At 46.3% G+C, this 19,806-nt stretch overlaps 1 protein-coding gene across 3 annotated transcripts; it reads right to left on the reverse strand.

Moving 5' to 3' along the window:
• Window positions 1-334: 334 nt before the first annotated feature.
• On the reverse strand, window positions 335-18,946 carry MGME1 (mitochondrial genome maintenance exonuclease 1). Of its 3 annotated transcripts, none has more exons than XM_040351186.1 (5): window positions 18,828-18,946; window positions 12,522-13,117; window positions 4,422-4,644; window positions 3,521-3,653; window positions 335-947 (listed from the first exon to the last, which is right to left on the reverse strand). In XM_040351186.1, exons 2-5 carry the CDS (start codon window positions 13,063-13,065, stop codon window positions 801-803), a joined length of 1,047 nt encoding a protein of 348 aa, XP_040207120.1. In that variant the 5' UTR covers window positions 13,066-13,117; window positions 18,828-18,946; the 3' UTR covers window positions 335-800. The 3 variants fall into 3 exon arrangements, with proteins under 3 accessions (XP_040207120.1, XP_040207121.1, XP_040207122.1); XM_040351187.1 differs by lacking the exon at window positions 18,828-18,946 and adding an exon at window positions 18,736-18,819; XM_040351188.1 differs by lacking the exon at window positions 18,828-18,946 and adding an exon at window positions 18,724-18,819.
• Window positions 18,947-19,806: the final 860 nt, after the last annotated feature.

The raw sequence follows: 19,806 nt of genomic DNA on the forward strand, positions 1-19,806 counted from the left end.
TAGTGCATCATTGGTTCACTAATCTTTTCCTTCAATTTCCCTTCAAATTTTTTTTTTCCTTTGTCTGAATTTCTCACTTCCTGTTCATCCTCAGTAAGCTGTTCTGGCTGACTAACCACCGCTCAGATGATGGTGGAAAGCTTACTGAGGAGAAACAGGTGAGTGAGAAATTCAGACAAAGAAAAAAAAACATTCAGAAGGGAAATTGAAGGAAAAGGTAAGTGAACCAACAATGCACTAGCTTAAAGTACCAATTTAGAAAATAAAAAAAATAACCTTTACAACCCCTTTAAGCGATAAATTATTCTCATCTGAATTTTCACTGTTAAATAACTGTAAATGCAGCCTAAACCTGGCCTTAAGCCCTTATATGTTTTCTCAATCTCCTTAAAGTCCAACTCAAGGAATTAAGAAAAAAAAGCAGGGTCCCTCCAGTGCTGTGATCAGTCCCTTGCAGCCTGCTCTGTAAGCTGCGATTGGATCCGTTTGCATGCCAACCTCAACGTACAAGCCAGGGATATTAGCCCTGTATTGTATGAAATGACACTGAGGCTCTGCCCACAGATCAGAGCTTTGGGCAGAGGAAGAGAGCACCTGAGTAGGGTTAAAAGTGTGCACCCCTACACATACTGAGCATTTAACCAATGCAGGGCCCCACTGCTTTTCTAAAGTTGGGCTTTAAAAGCATCACATGATGGTAATTCATTTATAAACGAGCGACAGCTCTCTAAATTACACCCGTTATGTAGCTAAAAGTCACTGTAATCTCAAGTGTCCAGCACAGAGAACATCCATCATTTCTATTGTTTTTCCTCCTTTTTCTCCTTATATTCTTCCAGACGCAACAGCCACTTGTCCCAGTAATGCGTGCACAGCTCAGGGTCCATAAAATGTGCGTGTGCAGGGGATCCATCTTTATAGGCCACCACTACCAAACCACAATCAACCTGAAAGACAAAACGGTTCGTTTAGAACCTCGGTTTATATAAAATACATATACTAAAGCATATTTGGTTATTGGATTTGTATTTAGTTTATGCTGCTAGAAAAGTAATACAGATGAGGTCACATTTTAATTGCTAACTTTTGTAAATATTAATTTAAAGTGATATTCCATTCAGTTCCCAGAGGTTGTGATAGCCAATTACACAGGACTACACAAATGACAGATTTTTTTGTTGCACAGTTATCCAACCACCTGTTTTTCTACATTGAGGTAGTTCTATAGTTTGCCCCTAGTTGAATTGTAGCTCATTGACCTTTATGATATACATACATGTAGAAACAAAAATAAGCCTGGGTGTTATATTAACCTCTTGACCACCGCCCCATGTCAAAAAGACGTCCTCTTTTTTAAAGTTGAATATCTCGATAACGGCAGCAGCTGCTGCCACAACCGAGACATTCATCTTTTCAGGGGGCGGTGGTGTACACGATAACGGCGGTCTCCGCGGCGGATTCGCCGCGAGATCGCCGTTATCGGTGGCGGGAGAGGGGCCCCCCCCCCCTCCCGCCGCTCTCCCGCTCCCTCCGCCGCTTACCGGAGCCGTCGGTAGCGGCGGAGGGGATCGGATGTGTCCGGCAGCTGAGCGGGGACGGGACTGAAGGAGAAATCTCCTTCACCCGTCCTCATAGCTCTGCTGGGCGGAAGTGACGTCAAAACGTCAGTCCCGCCCAGCCTCTTAAAGAAACATTTTTTTTTTTGTCATTTGAAAAAATGACATTTTTTTATTTATTTTTTATTTTTTGCATTTAAGTCTAATTATGAGATCTGAGGTCTTTTTGACCCCAGATCTCATATTTAAGAGGACCTGTCATGCTTTTTTCTATTACAAGGGATGTTTACATTCCTTGTAATAGGAATAAAAGTGATCAATTTTTTTTTTTTTTTTTTTCAGTGTAAAAAATTATAAAACTAAATAAAAATAAATAAGAAAACCAAAAAAAAATTTTTTAAAGCGCCCCGTCCCGACGAGCTCGCGCGCAGAAGCAAACGCATACGCGAGTAGCGCCCGCATATGAAAACGGTATTCAAACCACACAAGTGAGGTATCGCCGCGATCGTTAGAGTGAGAGCAATAATTCTAGCCCTAGACCTACTCTGCAACTCAAAAAATGCAACCTGTAGAATTTTTTAAACGTCGCCTATCGAGATTTTTAAGGGTAAAAGTTTGACGCCATGCCACGAGCGGGCGCAATTTTTAAGCGTGACATGTTGGGTATCATTTTACTCGGCGTAACATTATCTTTCACAATATATAAAAAAATTGGGCAAAATGTATTGTTGTCTTATTTTTTAATTCAAAAAAGTGATTTTTATCCAAAAAAAGTGCGCTTGTAAGACCGCTGCGCAAATACGGTGTGACAAAAAGTATTGCAATGACTGCCATTTTATTCCCTAGGATGTCTGCTAAAAAAAAATATATAATGTTTGGGGGTTCTGATTAATTTTCTAGCAAAAAAATTGTGATTTTCACATGAAGGAGAGAAGTGCCAGAATTTACCTGGTGGGCAAGTGGTTAATTTTGGCAACAAAACACACAGTAGGGCTTATTTTCGGGGTAGGTCTTATGTAATGTGCTGTCTTCTCTCCCCCTGCCTGACAGGAATCCTCAGTGTGAACGAAGTTAAAATGCTTGTAAAATCCTATAATCTACTCTATTACAGTAGTATATAATGTACAATGTGTGCGTTTCTGTAATATAATTGTGGCAAATATGTTCGTTAAAGCGCCGTTCTGTGCTTCTGTGACTCGCTGGAGCTCTCTTCCCCGCAATTATATTACAGAGACACACACATTGTACATTATATACTACTGTAATAGTGGAATAGTGGATTATAGGATTTTACAAGAATTTTTAACTAGGGCTTATATTGCAGCCCTCCTGGAAAATAACACTAGGTCTTATTTTCAGGGAAATGCGGTATATATTCTTTTTTTTAATAACAAACATGTTATACTTACCTGTTCTGAGCTATAGAATTGCACAGAGTGCCCTTGATCCTCCTCTTCTGGGGTCCCCTCCTGGCGTCTCCTCTTCTTGGTGTGCCACCATAGGAAGTCGCTTCCTATAGTGGCACTCCTGCAGGATAAATCCCAAGCTGTGCTGCCTGCATCCATCCATAGACACAAATAGAGCAGGTTGACCCCACCCCGCCACGGAATCTGACTGACCGCAGAAAGAACCAATGGCACCTGCTGCCCTGGCAAAGCCTGTAAGAGTGGAGTGAGCCGCTGCGGACAGGCACAGTGCTGGATCGAGTGAGGATTTATATGTTTGGTAATACGAATACCTAAACATTTTTTACCTTACTGCAGAAAATGCATTAAAAGGTAAACAATATTTAGGCTTTAGAACCACTTAAATTTTGCTTTGTAAAGAGTTTTCAGATCTCAAATTGTAAAGTCTACAATTTTCAAGAAGCGAGGTGTGCAGAAAATGTCATATAGAGAGCATAGAAGTGTTGGGTTGGTTTCAGAATGTCTCAGAAACACATAAAAGTATTGAGAAGTACCTACTTGAAAGTTATAATTGGCATCATGATTAAGAGCGCCAACATAGGCAGCAACCTGCAGTGGATTGTCAAAGGTTCTCTGTATGTGTGTCTTCTGCTTCTCTGAGGTTTTCCATTCTATTATGCAAAGTCTTCCCCTGCAACAAATTAATACATGACATTTCATTTTTACTGGAATGCACTAGAAAGGTTTAGAATAAAATAAATAAACCAACATCTTGTATATATAGCACCAACAGGCAATAGTGTGTCCATTCTGATGATAGGTGGGATTGTTGTTGACAGAATGCATATTATAGGAACCCTATGAACAATCTGCTCCAGCTGGATGTCCCTTATCCTCAAATCACAGAGACCGCCTAATAAGAGTTCTACTGAGCTACAATGTAGTTGGGCTGAACGTCTCGAGATTTGCCTTCCATACCGACAGAACGGTGATTTGCCTTGTTTACATAGGAAGTTCACCGTTCTGCCAGTTCACTGAACAATCAGTGGGTGCTGGCGGACAACGGGTCCGTGGGACCCGCTGATAAGCTCCTGCTGTGTAGAATCACAGCAGCTTGCACCCAATACCTGGAAGTGCAGGGTCATGTGTATATATATACACACACACACACACACACACACACACACACACACATCTAAAATCGCACAGAGAACAGCAGAGCTGAAGACAACACATACACTCTCTGATAGTCATAGGCTAAAAACTGAGGCACGTTGGTTGTGGCCAGGGTTGTTCTGTGCTATCCAAGAGCTTTTTTGATGCCAGTGTGCATGTCTCCTGTAGGCAACACTATAACCCAACAGTCTAAAACATATTTAAATCCAAGACTTTTTTGCTAGTCTACATAGTAATAGTTTAAACAGTTTTTTTTTCCCCCAACAGTAATATATTTTCTCACCTATAATGAGCAACACAATCTACGATGCCCAAGTACTTTAGCTCAGAGTGTTGAACTGTACTTTCCAGTGTCCTCAACTCTGAAACTTCAGAGAGGACATGATCCACACTGGCCAGGTACCCCAACATCTTATCAGTATCTTCTGGTCTTTGAATGCTGTCATCTCTAGATACAAGCAGATCCTCCAGCCTTGCATGGAACAACTTTCCCTGTGAGAAAACAGCTGGAGAACAATTGGAGAAATGTTAGGACTGTGATAACGTAGTGAAAGATTCAAATCACAAACATTTGGATGTTAATAAAAACAAGATTATGATTTTCCACAACATGTTAAAGGGGTTGTAAACCTTTGTGTTTTTTTACCTTAATGCATTAAGGTAAAAAAACACCTTGCAGTGTCCGACCCCCCAGCCCCCCCCACCCATTTTACTTACCTGAGCCCCGGATTTCCGTGGGCGCATCCCCGCCATCCTCTCCTTGGAGTCCCGGCTTTGATTGGATAGATTGATAGCAGCGCAGCCATTGGCTCCCACTGCTGTCAATCAAATCCAATGACGTGGGGGGGCGGGGCTGAATCATACACTCAGCATCTATGAACGCTGAGTGTATGACACAGGAGCGCACCCGCAAGGTAATCCCCTCGGGAGAGAAGAGAGCTTCCCAGAGGGGGTTATCTAATGTGGGGAGGAGCCGAGAGAGCCGCCGTGGGACCCCAGAACAGGCGGATCGGGGTCACTCTGTGCAAAACTAACTGCACAGTGGAGTTACGCAAGTATAACATATTTGTTATATAAAATAAAATACAAAACAACACAGGAACCTTTAGTGTCACTTTAACTTGTTTTCAAAGTATTTATATAGATTTCAACAAATACGCAGCTCCTTGTTCATTTTTGATCACACCTAGCGTCTGGATTGCTTTTACAAGTGGCGGGAGGAGGTCCCCCACTGCCTTCCCAGGTTCTCCCATTCCACCGGGGAACCCGGGATTGCAGCTGGCTGACCATAGAGCTGATCGGGGACTGGAACACCGAGTATTTTGTCACTTCAGGTTCCCCTGGTTGTAAACAAACCATTAGTGGTTTGTAAAAAGCATGAAATCATACTTATCTTATTATGAAGTGAAGCTTTTAGAGGGCAGAGGAGTAAAGAGGATCTGTCACGTCTACTGCTAACACAAAGCATGATTACATTCATTGCAATAAAAAAAAATTAAAACAGAGTAAATATATATATATATATATTTTTTTTTTTAAAGCGCCCCCATGCTCACGCGTATAACCACAAACATCAGATCATGTGCGATATTTTTTGTACCAGACTTCCTGTGTAAATCTAAAGTGATAACCTGTAAAGGCTTTTAAAAGGGACACCTATATATAATATAATTTACATAGTTTGCTGCCGTTTCATACTGTATGAGCTACACACAGACATAAAACCCCTTCCTCACAACCAACAACAGCTGAAATGTGTGACCATTTTATGTCTACGTTAAGGCATCAGAACCACCATAAATCAGGCAGGCTATTTTTCTCCTTACCCCCTGAAAAATGCTTTTAAATCAGAACTCCAGGCTAACAACTATATAAAGAGTTTAGGTGGCACACTAGTTCAGCAATACAGCGTCACCTCTCCCCCTCCATAACTATGACCAAGCACTAGATTTAGTGTGAAACGCGTCAGCTGCCCAGGTTTTTTGTTTTGTTTGCTGTGACTTGTAGTGCCGTTTTTAATTCAATAAAGGCAACCATTGTTCAGAGTGCGGCTGTCCAGAAACATCCTTTCTTTATCGTACATCACGGGACACAGAGCGGCATTCATTACTATATGGGTTATATGGAGTACCTTCAGGTGTAGACACTGGCAATCTCAAACAGGAAATGCCCCTCCCTATATAACCCCCTCCCATAGGAGGAGTACCTCAGTTTTTACGCCAGTGTCTTAGGTGTTAGTCATGGTTTAGCTTGCCTCCGCATCCTTGGGATTAGGTGAGCTACCGGTTCTGTCCAAAAAAGCCTCAGCGCTAAAGTGGTCAGTAACCGGACCCCAAACCCTTGGGGTATAGCCCATAATGCTTTTCTTTTTAGAGAGCTGGACCCTGGGCCCAGAACTTAGAAACCTTTGGGTACCTAAAGTTTTCTGTTGCCAGGGTGCTATATGGGCCCAGGACAGTGGATCCTTCATAGGAACCCAGGGCCTGAAGGTCTAGACATCCCCACGGAGATGGGGGAAGATTGGGCCTCTTGCTTGGCAAAGTCCTGCGGCATGGAGCAGGTAAGTGAGGGGAAAACTTGCGGAACTTGGTTCTTAGCAGGTTTTTTTCTGGGGGGTCACAGGGGACATGCCTAAAGTTATGCACTGCATCTGGCAAACTAGTCACATATCATAAAGATAGGATGGCTCTCTATGTATTATTCCCCATAAGATGTGACCTCCCTTGTAGTGTTGGAAAAGCATTGAGTGGGGCCTGTGTTATATAAAAATATATGTGTGTGTCAGAGAGCTTTGCTTACCTGCAGGCCTCCAGGCGATGCTCCATTCAGTCTTCCTCCTCAGAGCCTGCAAGCAGGCAAAACGCTGACCTCCTCATGGTTCCAGGCTGCAGGCTGCAGTTTGCTGGAACAGAGAGGTCCCTTCCTCCCAAAATCCCCCCCCCTCCCCCTGTCGGGAGGGGCATTTCCTGTTTGAGGTTGCTGGGGGGGAAGGGCGGGTCAGTGGCTAAAGGAAGGGGCGGCCCTTCCTTGTTTGTTCCATCAATACTTTGGAACTGAGGAGAAAGACCAGAGCGGTAGCACGGGGCGCCGAGGACACACAGTGGCCAGAAAGGATATTGCAGTCTCCAGAGGACTGTTTTGTCAAGCCTAGAAATAGGCTGTTTCTTTTCCATCTCATAGTTTTTCTTTGCAATACTACTCAGGGGGACAGAATGTTTTTTCTTTCCTGGATTTGAAACAAAAACGAAAAAAAAAAAAAAAAAAAAAAAAAAAAAAAAAGTCATCTAGGGGAGAGGAAGCATTTTTTTTTATCCCCCAAACAGGTGTTTGGACAATTAACTTTTATAGTTCCAAATACCAATAGGTAGCAGGTGTACCTCGGTATTGTACCATGGTATGCCGCTGTTTTCCCTACAGGGAGCCTTGGGGCCATCGGGATCTGGGGCTGGAGCTGACGCGGGTCAGTCCAACCCTAAGATGGTCACGGAGGAGGTATTACTCACCTCTTTAAAAGAGATGCAGAAAAGCATGGGAAAAATGATATCCGCAGCTATGCGGGGCAGTAAGCGGAATAGATCTCCGTCGCCCGAGCGCGGACCCTCAGAAGAGGAGGTCCTTTCCTCAGGGGAATTGGACGACCTCTTGGACACGGACCAAGTAGGTTCAGGGATCGAAGACCCGGATACAGAGGAGTCTGGGGCAGTCTCCCTGAGGGAGAGCTGGTGGATTCAAGGATTGTCGGACTTGGTCCATAGGACATTCAACTTGCCAGTACCAGATCTCCAGGTATCGACGGTTTCAGCTTTGGGCTCACTGAGGGCGCCTCAAAGCAATGCTGTGTTTCCGATCCATCCTCTATTAGAGGGAATTTTGTTCCAAGATTGGAACAAGCCAGATCTTCTTACCACCTAAAAGGTTCTCTGTCCTATATCCTATGGAAGAAAAATTTTCCAAAAGATGGGCTACTCCTGCAGTGGACGCAGCCATCTCATGTGTTAACAGATCGTTAACATGCCCTGTAGAAAACATACAGGTGTTCAAGGATCCAGTTGATAAGCGCTTGGAAGCACTACTTAAGAACTCCTTCACTACTGCAGGGGCAGTAGTACAGCCAGCTGTGGCTGCGATTGGGGTCGCTCAAGCATTATCGGATCAATTTAAGCAGATGCTTAAACTTATTCCGGCCCAGCAGGCAGAAAAATTTTCGGATGTCCCTAAGGCCATATGTTTTACGGTAGACGCAATCAAGGATTCTATCCAGCAAGCGTCACGTTTATCGTTATCCCTTATCCATATGAGAAGACTCTTATGGTTAAAAAGCTGGGAGGCTGAGCCCCCATGCAAGAAGCTCCTGGTAGGGTTCCCCTTCCATGGAGGACGACTCTTCGGAGAAGACCTAGATAAATACATTCAGACCATTTCAAACGGCAAGAGTACTCTCTTGCCAACTAAGAAGAAGGTTCAGGGACCTGCGTTTAAACGACAGTATTCCCCTGGGCAGGGGCCCTCTAATGCCAAGCAGTATCGACGGCCTCCTGCAAAAGCAAACTTCGGCTTCAACAGCAGATCACAAGGACAGGCTGTTAGAGGCAAAAGGCAGTGGTTTCGCAAACCAGCAAAACCAGCCCCCAAGCCAACCTTATGAAGGGGCGCCCCCACCCACGAAGGTGGGGGGAAGGCTGCGACTCTTTTCAGAGATTTGGGAAGCCAGCATTCCCGACGAGTGGGTACGGTCTTCCGTGGCCACAGGCTACAAATTAGATTTCCTAAGGTTTCCTCCTCCTCATTTCCAGAAGTCGAGGATTCCAAACGATCCGGAAAAGGGAGCCGCATTAAGATCGGCATTAGATCATCTACTTTCCCAGGAAGTAATAGTAGAGGTACCAGTCCTGGAACAGGGGCTGGGTTTCTACTCCAACCTATTCATCATCCCAAAATCCAATGGAGATGTCAGGCCAATTTTGGACCTAAAGATGGTAAATGCATATCTAAAGATCCGCTCATTTCGGATGGAATCCGTGCGGTCAGCAGCTGCCACACTCCAGAAGGACGACTTCATGGCGTCCATAGACATAAAGGATGCCTACCTTCATGTTCCAATTTATCAGCCACATCAAAGATATCTACGCTTCATGGTGGCTTCGCGTCACTTCCAATTCGTGGCGCTTCCCTTCGGGTTGGCTACGGCCCCCCGGGTGTTCACGAAGGTCCTAGCTCCAATCCTAGCCAAACTAAGGATCCAAGGGGTCACGATCCTAGCATACCTGGACGACCTCCTAGTCATAGATCACTCGTCTCCCGTCTTGGAGCGAGCAGTGGCCCTCACGGTCCAATACCTCGAGAGGTTCGGCTGGGTCCTAAATCGAGAAAAGTCAGCTTTCCAGCCCACAAAGCAGTTGGAATATCTCGGCATGAGATTAGACACAGAACAACAAGGAGTGTTCCTACCTCTGAGGAAGGTAAAAGCCATCAAGGAATTAATCCTACTGGTTCTAAGCAAGAAAGAACCGACTATTCGCCTATGTATGAGGTTACTAGGCAAGATGGTGGCCACATTCGAGGCGGTACCATACGCCCAGAGCCACACTCGCATCCTACAGGCAGCCATCCTGTCAGCATGGAGCAGAAGGCCACAGGCCTTGGATATCCCGTTGCCGCTCTCATCAAGAGTCCGACAAAGTCTGTGTTGGTGGTTAGACCCTCAGAATCTACTGAAGGGGAGGTCTTTCAGCCCAGTGGCTTGAAAGATAGTGACCACAGACGCCAGCCTGACGGGCTGGGGAGCAATTTTGGATGGTTGCACTCGCCAGGGTACTTGGGCAAAGCCAGAGAAGCAGTTGCCCATCAACATCTTGGAGCTCAGAGCTGCTCGACTAGCCCTCAGGGCTTGGACGTCAAAATTGCAGGGGTTCCCGGTGAGAATTCAATCAGACAATGCCACGGCCGTGGCATACATAAATCACCAAGGGGGAACCAGGAGTCAAGCCGCTCAGAGAGAGGTGAGCTTGATTCTTCTATGGGCAGAGGCTCATGTGCCCTGCATATCGGCAATATTCATTCCAGGAGTGGACAACTTTCAGGCGGACTTCTTAAGCCGCCAGACTCTATGGCCGGGGGAATGGTCTCTGCATCCACTAATCTTTCAAGCACTCTGCCAAAGATGGGGAGTGCCGGACGTGGATATCATGGCATCGAGACTCAACAAGAAACTAGACAGGTTCATGTCCCGCTCAAGGGATCCGATGGCCTGCGGAACCGATGCGTTGGTTTGCCCTTGGCATCAGTTCAAACTTCTTTATGCGTTTCCCCCGCTCCAGTTACTACCCCGCCTGCTGCGCAGGATCCGGGTGGAGCACATACCAGTCATCCTGGTAGCTCTAGCATGGCCCAGAAGGGCATGGTACTCACTAATCTTAAGGATGGTAGTGGGAGACCCTTGGACTCTTCCTCTACGGCCAGACCTGCTATCGCAAGGTCCGATCCTCCACCCTGCCTTACGGCATCTAAATTTGACGGCCTGGAAGCTGAATCCCTGATTCTCAGGGGTAGAGGTCTGTCTCAGAAAGTAATCTCTACCCTAATCAGAGCCAGGAAACCGGTCTCTAGGGTGATTTATTACAGGGTCTGGAAGGCCTATGTAGGCTGGTGTGAGTCCAAGCGATGGCTTTCTCGCAAAATTACCATCGATAGAGTATTAAGTTTTCTCCAGCTAGGAGTGGATAAAGGATTGGCATTAAGCACAATCAAAGGACAGATTTCTGCTCTGTCAGTGTGGTTTCAGCGGCCGCTGGCCACCCACTCGCTGGTTAAGACCTTCCTTCAAGGGGTCTTACGTATTAGACCTCCAGTTAAATCCCCGCTTTGTCCGTGGGATTTAAATCTTGTTCTGTCAAGTTTACAGAAACAACCGTTTGAGCCGTTGGCTGATATTCCTTTGGTTCTACTGACAAGGAAGTTAGTATTTTTGGTTGCCATAGTTTCCGCAAGAAGAGTTTCGGAGCTGGCAGCCTTATCCTGTAAGGAACCATATCTTGTTTTTCATAAGGACAGGGTCGTTCTCCGCCCTCATCCTTCCTTCCGAAGGTCATATCCAGTTTTCATTTGAACCAGGATTTGGTATTACCATCCTTCTTCCCTAAACCTACTTCCAGAAAGGAAGGGTTGCTGCATACCTTGGATATTGTCAGGGCCATGAAGGCCTATCTTAAAGCTACAAAGAAGATCCGGAAGACAGATGTGCTGTTCATTCTACCGGATGGGCCCAAGAAGGGGCAGGCAGCTGCAAAGTCCACCATTTCTAGGTGGATTAAGCAATTAATCACTCAGGCCTACGGCTTGAAAGGGTTGCCTCCTCCAGTATCATTAAAGGCTCATTCTACTAGAGCCATGGGCGCCTCCTGGGCAGCACACCACCAGATCTCTATGGCTCAAGTTTGCAAGGCGGCAACCTGGTCTTCTGTCCACACGTTTACAAAATTCTACAAGTTGGACGTAAGAAGGAATACTGATACTGCCTTCGGGCAGGCAGTGCTGCAGGCTGCAGTTTGAGACCCTCGGATTCCGGGGGCTCCTCTTGTTCGAGTTAAATTTAAAAATTTTATTTTTCTCAACTAAGTTGGATTTATTATGATTTGAGTATATCTCTAAATTAAATCCTTTTGTCTTGGAGATGTTCTCCCTCCCCTCATTGTAAGCATTGCTTTGGGACATCCCATATAGTAATGAATGCCGCTCTGTGTCCCGTGATGTACGATAAAGAAAAAGAGATTTTTAATACAGCTTACCTGTAAAATCTTTTTCTTGGAGTACATCACGGGACACAGAGCTCCCACCCCTCTTTTTTGAGGACCATTTTGGGAGGCATACTGCTTGCTACAAAACTGAGGTACTCCTCCTATGGGAGGGGGTTATATAGGGAGGGGCATTTCCTGTTTGAGATTGCCAGTGTCTACACCTGAAGGTACTCCATATAACCCATATAGTAATGAATGCCGCTCTGTGTCCCGTGATGTACTCCAAGAAAAAGATTTTACAGGTAAGCTGTATTAAAAATCTCTTTTTTGTTTCTGTCTTACCTCTCCCCCTCCAACCTGAGCACTGGGCAATGAATCAGCATCATGCCCTCTAACCAATGGGCAGGAAACAGTAGAGCAGAACCAGAGAAGTAGTAATGTGGAACAGCTGTGTATTGAATTTGAGGCGTTTAAATGACAAGGGGGTTGCACAGAACTACAAATCCTTTAGCAGGTAAAACAGTAAATATACATGTAAATAAGTTGTATATTTAGCCGTTTGCCTGAAGTTCCTATTTAACATACACAGGAATCTTATCTAAAAAGACAATTAGGATGTTCTTCAGATTTGGAAAGACAGGAATACATACCCGCTGTGTACTCAATGAACCCTTCTTCTCCTAGTTCCATTATCATTCTTTGCTTCCACCTTTCCAAATAAAAGGCTTGCTCCATTGGCATGGTCTGTTGAAGGATACGGGTGACACTTGGCAGTCTGTCGTTTGCCATCTGATCTCTGGCTGGTAAGGCAATTCTCACTGGTATACTGGGGTCCGTCTTCTCCGCAGACAGTATCACTTTGTTGGAATTTAACATCAATGAACGATTCTGGGGCGCCCTAGTTTCAGGTTCTTGTGATGATGCCTTTGATTTTACCACTTTACCATACAAGAAGCTGTCTTCTTCAAATATCCTCTCTGGAGTCTGACAACTAGTCTTAGAGGATGTAACCGTCCGAACTAGATTAGCGTACTTCTCCTGGTCAATGTCTCCATAGCCATTTACTTTCTTTTTCTTGCTGTGTGCGGTGCAGGAGGTAGACAGGAAAGCTGGATTGTGCCCATACTGGAACAGAACATTTGGCAGCGTTCTGCAATTTCTGCATATTAGATGCAGCGTCTTCATTGTCAGCATCACAAATAATTCAGCTTTTGTTCTCCAAAATGGGACAATTATAAGGACATACCTATCGAGAAATGAATACAATTTACAGGAAACTCAAATTCATGAAAAAAAAATCATACAATACCCACAAGAGGATACAATATTCTGAATAAGGAAACTAATGTTGCTACATTTAGCATTGGCATGATTTGCGTAAAAAAATTAGACTAGCCCCCAACCTAGCCAAGCTTACTTACCTCTTCCAAACGGGATGAACTTCCCTTTGTTTACAGCCTTGATGTCCATTCAAGTCTCCATAGACCTGAATGGGGGCTAGTCATGCTCCTTATTGATTGAAGAGCTCTAGATCTCACTAAGCAGGACCTCTATAGAGAGGCGACTACTTCCTCACAGAGAATTATGCCCAGTACACGATCCGAAAATCGGACAACAGATCGTCAGTTTTTTTGCATGCTAGTCGTATATCGAACCTGAAGAGTTTACGAAAATTCTCATACGACAGAATAAAAAAAAAAAAATCCGAAGCGATGTCATGTGTTGTAATGTATTTGTATTGTATTTTCGGATGACAACTGTACTGATTAAATGAAAATCATACAATCTGGTATTGTTTGAGAAAAATGTTCGTGCATGTCCGATAAAATAATAATCGGATGAACTGTCGTGATCGGCTCTCGAAAGCTCTGTACTAACGATCCGATTATCGTACGATCGCGCTGAAAGTGGTATTTTGCATCCGATTTTCGGATCGTGTACACAAGGCATAAGGGCCCTCCTCTACGGCATTCTGGCAGAAAACAATAGGGTTGTCCCGACACCGGTATCGGGACCGATACCGAGTATTTGCGGGAGTACTTGTACTCCCGCAAATGCCCCCGATACCTGAATAGAATACTTGCCCCCCGCAAACCGCGTTAATCACCGTGCGGGGAACATTACAGCTTTCGTTTGAATAGCTGTATCCCTGCCGCGTATAGACACTCCCCCTTGCGCGGGATTAGACAGATGATCTGTCCAATCCCGAGCAAGGGGGAGTGTCTATACACAGCGCGGCGGGGATACAGCTATTCAAACGAAAGCTGTAATGTTCCCCGCACGCTGATTAACGCAGCAGCGGCGGCGGCATCATCATCCAGGTATGGGGGACAGGGCTGCAATATGTGGGGGGACAGGGCTGCAATATGTGGGGGGACAGGGCTGCATTATGTGGGGGGACAGGGCTGCAATATGTGGGGGGACAGGGCTGCAATATGTGGGGGGACAGGGCTGCAATATGTGGGGGGACAGGGCTGCAATATGTGGGGGGACAGGGCTGCAATATGTGGGGGGACAGGGCTGCAATATGTGGGGGGACAGGGCTGCAATATGTGGGGGGACAGGGCTGCAATATGTGGGGGGACAGGGCTGCAATATGTGGGGGGACAGGGCTGCAATATGTGGGGGGACAGGGCTGCAATATGTGGGGGGACAGGGCTGCAATATGTGGGGGGACAGGGCTGCAATATGTGGGGGGACAGGGCTGCAATATGTGGGGGGACAGGGCTGCAATATGTGGGGGGACAGGGCTGCAATATGTGGGGGGACAGGGCTGCAATATGTGGGGGGACAGGGCTGCAATATGTGGGGGGACATGGCTGCAATATGTGGGGGGACATGGCTGCAATATGTGGGGGGACATGGCTGCAATATGTGGGGGGACACGGCTGCAATATGTGGGGGGACACGGCTGCAATATGTGGGGGGACACGGCTGCAATATGTGGGGGGACACGGCTGCAATATGTGGGGGGACACGGCTGCAATATGTGGGGGGACACGGCTGCAATATGTGGGGGGACACGGCTGCAATATGTGGGGGGACACGGCTGCAATATGTGGGGGGACACGGCTGCAATATGTGGGGGGACACGGCTGCATATATGTGGGGGGACACGGCTGCATATATGTGGGGGGACACGGCTGCATATGTGGGGGGACACGGCTGCATATGTGGGGGGACACGGCTGCATATGTGGGGGGACACGGCTGCATATGTGGGGGGACACGGCTGCATATGTGGGGGGACACGGCTGCATATGTGGGGGGACACGGCTGCATATGTGGGGGGACACGGCTGCATATGTGGGGGGACACGGCTGCATATGTGGGGGGACACGGCTGCATATGTGGGGGGACACGGCTGCATATGTGGGGGGACATGGCTGCATATGGGGACACATTTAAAAAAAAGTATCGGTATTCGGTATCGGCGAGTACATGAAAAAAAGTATCGGTACTTGTACTCGGTCCTAAGAAAAATGGTATCGGGACAACCCTAGAAAACAAACTGTCATTTTCTGTACTGAAAGAGAATACCTTAAGAGGAATTAAAAACTAGAGCAGACAGAATCTGGAACAACTGTGCATGGCAACCAATCAGCTTCTATCTCCAGTTTGTTTAGCCACTAGCCGCCGCAGTTATACGGCGGCAGGTCGGCTCGGCTGCACGAAATCATGTAGCTATACTTCATTTCGCATTCCAGCCATTAGAAGGGAGCGTGCGCGCCCCCTGCTGCCGACGCGTGTGCCCAGGGGGCGCGATCACTGCCGGGGACCCGCGATCGCTCGTTACAGAGCGAGAACCGGGAGCTGTGTGTGTAAACACACAGCTCCCGGTCCTGTCAGGGGGAGAAATTACTGTTAGTCTGTTCATACAATGTATGAACAGCGATCTGTCATTTCCCCAAGTCAGTCCCACCCCCCCCCCCTTCCGTTAGAACACACCCAGGGAACATACTTAACCCCTTCCCCGCCCCCTAGTGTTAACCCCTTCCCTGCCAGTGGCATTTTTACAGTAATCAATGCATTTTTATAGCACTGATCACTAAAAAAATGCCAATGGTCCCAAAAATGTGTCAAAAGTGCCCGAAGTGTCCGCCATAATGTCGCAGTAGCGATAAAAATCGCTGATCGCCGCCATTACCAGTAAAAAAAATAATATTAATAAAAATGCCATAAAACTATCCCCTATTTTGTAGACGCTAAAATTTTTACGCTTATTGCAATTTTTTTTACGAAAAATATGTAGAAGAATACGTATCGGCCTAAACTGAGGAAAAAAAATTATTTTTTTGGGGGGGATATTTATTATAGCAAAAAATATAATATTTTTTTCACAATTGTCGCTTTATTTTAGTTTATAGCACAAAAAATTAAAAACGCAGAGGTGATCAAATACCACCAAAAGAAAGCTCCATTTGTGGGGAAAAAAAGGACGCCAATTTTGTTTGGGAGCCACGTCGCACGACCGCGCAATTGTCAGTTAAAGCGACGCAGTGCCGAATCGCAAAAAGTGGCCCGGTCATTGACCAGCAAAATGGTCCGGGGCTGAAGTGGTTAGCTTAGCTTTGAAAATGAAAACGAGAAGCTGATTGGTCTCCATGTACAGCTGCTCCAGATTTTGTCTGTTCCACATTTGATAAATTCCCTTCATCGTATACATGGATAAGTATTTAGTTGATTCACCCTGACAATTTAGTCAGGTTTTAAACTATGAAATGGTAAAAATGATCTGGGGTATTGCATCCAGGGTAGTATCTAACAGGGGTTCACCTTATCAGAAAAAAAATATATATATATTAGGACCCTTTAAAGTGGTTGTAAACCCTTTGAAACAAGTTTATGCTACAGGTAAGTCTATATTAAGGCTTACATGTAGCTACCAAGGATATCTACTAAACCTGTAAATTTTAGGAGATATCTCCTGTATGTGCCAATGTAATCGGCACATGCGCACTGGGGCAAACTGAAGCAATGGCACCCAGGTGTCGTTGCTTCAGTCTGTGTGCCATTATCAGCGGCTCCCACGCGCATGTGCGGGAGTGACGTCATCACGGCTCTGGCCAATCACAGCGCCAGAACTGCGATACCCGGAAACAAGCCACAGGCTACATGTCGGAGGCCGGAAGAGGAGACGAGGACCGTGGCGGGGGCTTCGATGTGAGGTATGTAATACATAATGAGCTAGTATGCTATGCATACTAGCTCATTATGCCTTTGTCTTGCAGGATTTTTAATTCAGGGTGAAAGCACTCGGCTTTCACACTGGGATTGCAGATGAGGCTTTTACAGGTTAGTGCAGGGGTCTCCAAACTTTCTAAACAAGGGGCCAGATTACTGTTCTTCAGACTTAAAGCGGGGGTTCACCCCAAAAAAAAAAAAATTTGTAACATTACATCTAGCAGAGCCAGCATAGTAAGGGCATTTACATTCGGCTGTTTTATTTTTTTTCTCCGTACATACCTTTATATTCTGTTTTTGTCCAGGGCTTCCAGGTTCCGATGACTGCGGGACTGGGCGTTCCTATCCTTCCGTTCGATGATTGACGGCTTGTAAAACAGGTGACCTGTCACACAACGCGCGTCACCAGATGTCGGGAAATAGCCGAGCTGCGAGTCAGCACTATACGGCGCCTGCGCAGTCAGCTCTACACGGCGGACGCAGGCGCCGTATAGTGCCGACTCGCAGCTCGGCTATTTCCGGAAATCTGGTGACGCGCGTTGTGCGACAGGTCACCTGTTTCACAAGCCGTCAATCATCGATCGAACCGAAGGATAGGAACGCGCAGTCATCGGAACCCTGAGGCAGGGATAGGAACGCCCAGTCCCGGAGTCATCAGAACGCGGAAGCCCTGGACCAAATCAGAATATAAAAGGTAAGTACGGAGAAAAAAAAAAGAAAAAAAAACCCGCCGAAAGTATATGCCCTTACTATGCTGGCTCTGATGTTAAAAATTTGTTTTTAGGGTGAACCTCCACTTTAACGGGGGCCGGACTGTGGCCATTGGGAGTAGAAAAGGTCCTGATTATCAGTGGGAATAAACAATGCCCCATCATTGGTGTCATTAAGCCCCATTGCTAGTAACTTTGGGAGGAATTGTGTCCCATCGTTTGTCTCATTGGGAGGAATTGTGTCCCATCGTTTGTCTCATTGGGAGGAATTGTGTCCCATCGTTTGTCTCATTGGGAGGAATTGTGTCCCATCGTTTGTCCCATTGGGAGGAATTGTGTCCCATCGTTTGTCCCATTGGGAGGAATTGTGCACCATCAGTGGGTCGAATTATGTCCCATTGTTGGTATAAGTGTTTGAAAATAGTGCCCCAAGGGCCGGATCAAAGCAAGCAAAGGGCCGCATCTGGCCCCCGGGCCGCAGTTTGGAGACCACTGGGTTAGTGCTAAAGCGCCTGAAAAACACCTCCAGTGTGAAAGGGGTCTAATGCAAGACAAAATGCACACGAATGCAAGAAAACGCATGCCAACAACACGTCATAAAAAGCAACGTACTGCACATGTCTTAACAGATGCGTTGTGGTGTGAATGAGCCCTGAAGTATAATTGCGCCATAATCAAGTCACCACGCCCCCTGAAGCTGTGCCTGGGCATTGGGTGACAGCGCTTGGTTCAGGTATCAGCAATAGAATTACACGGAAATGTGTCCAGCAATGAAGAGGCGCTTCTAATCACTGAGGTGTGAATGAGCCCCAATGATGACAGTCCTCTGTGAGAAGACCCGGGGCTCCTGATAGGACAAAGGTCACATGACACAAACAAAGCCCGCCCTGTCCCTACCTGGCACAGTCACTATGACAACTGTTGCCCCCATCCCCCTGGAGGTGCTCTATGTGACCCACCACAGGCTCTACCTAGTCTTCCATGTTCTAGTATCCAGCAGCTTCTATTCTCCGCTGCCCTAAGCCCCATTCCTCGCTCACTGGCCCGCAGACAACTTCCTCACCTTCCGCTCACAGCCTCTGAGTTCAGACTACACACATGTGCAACAACCAGCGAGAATAGACCATCTTGCTGTACGGAGCTCCTCCGGACAGCGCCACCTGCTGGTCAGCCTGGAGTAACGCAGCTGTCCCTGTATGAGGGGGAAGACAGCAGTCATGCTTTGGAAGTTGCTCAGGACAAATATCTGCGATACCACTGTTAGGTAATGTTTAAATTATATATGCTACTTTTAAACCTTCCTGTGCTGCCACAATTATTTGGGGGAAAATCAATAAACATGCTGAAAAAGAAAGTGCAGGTTCTATGGAAAAGGTCGCATGGCACGCCTTTATTTACAAGGCTTTATAATAGAACACAAAGCAAAACTTTGTTTTATTTTTCATTTGACCCCATCAGGTTTTTTTCTTTTTATGCCACTGAGAGATTTCCATTCACTTACCACTAGGCAAACTAGACAGCCGCCTAGGGCACACTGTTTCCTAGGGGCCCCCGGCCATCAGTGTTCCTACGCTCCCACGCAACTTACAGGAGCAAGTGCAGTATTCACAAAGCACTTGCTCCGTAAGTTGCGGCGGCGTAGCGTAAATGGGGCCGGCGTAAGCGCGCGTAATTCAAATGTGGAAGAGGGGCGTGTTTTATGTAAATTTATGATGACCTGACGTGATTGACGTTTTGTACGCATGCGCCGTCCGTGTACATATCCCAGTGTGCATTGCTCCCAAGTACTGCGCAACGACGTATTGGTTTCGACGTGAACGTAAATTACATCCAGCCCTATTCGCAAACGACTTACGCAAACAACGTAAAAAAAATCCAAAATTCGAAGCGGGAACGAAGTCCATAATTAACATTGCGTGCGCCTCATAGAAGCAGGAACAACGTAGGGCGCACGTACATTTGTGAATCGGCGTAACTAGGTAATTTGCATACTCTACGCCGAAAACAACGGAAGCGCCCCTAGCGGCCAACGTAAGAATGCA

This window comes from Rana temporaria, chromosome 4 (genome assembly GCF_905171775.1).
Source record: "Rana temporaria chromosome 4, aRanTem1.1, whole genome shotgun sequence".
NCBI classification, from domain to species: domain Eukaryota; kingdom Metazoa; phylum Chordata; class Amphibia; order Anura; family Ranidae; genus Rana; species Rana temporaria.

Bases quoted from the DNA above. Each gene is read 5' to 3' on its own strand.
- MGME1 (XM_040351186.1), bottom strand. From the start codon at position 13,065: ATGCTGACAATGAAGACGCTGCATCTAATATGCAGAAATTGCAGAACG. The intron at 4,645-12,521 runs GTATGTATTCCT...ATTGTTCTCCAG, and splicing joins GTTCATTGAGTACACAGCGG to CTGTTTTCTCACAGGGAAAG. The intron at 948-3,520 runs GTAGGTACTTCT...TTTGTCTTTCAG, and splicing joins ATGCCAATTATAACTTTCAA to GTTGATTGTGGTTTGGTAGT.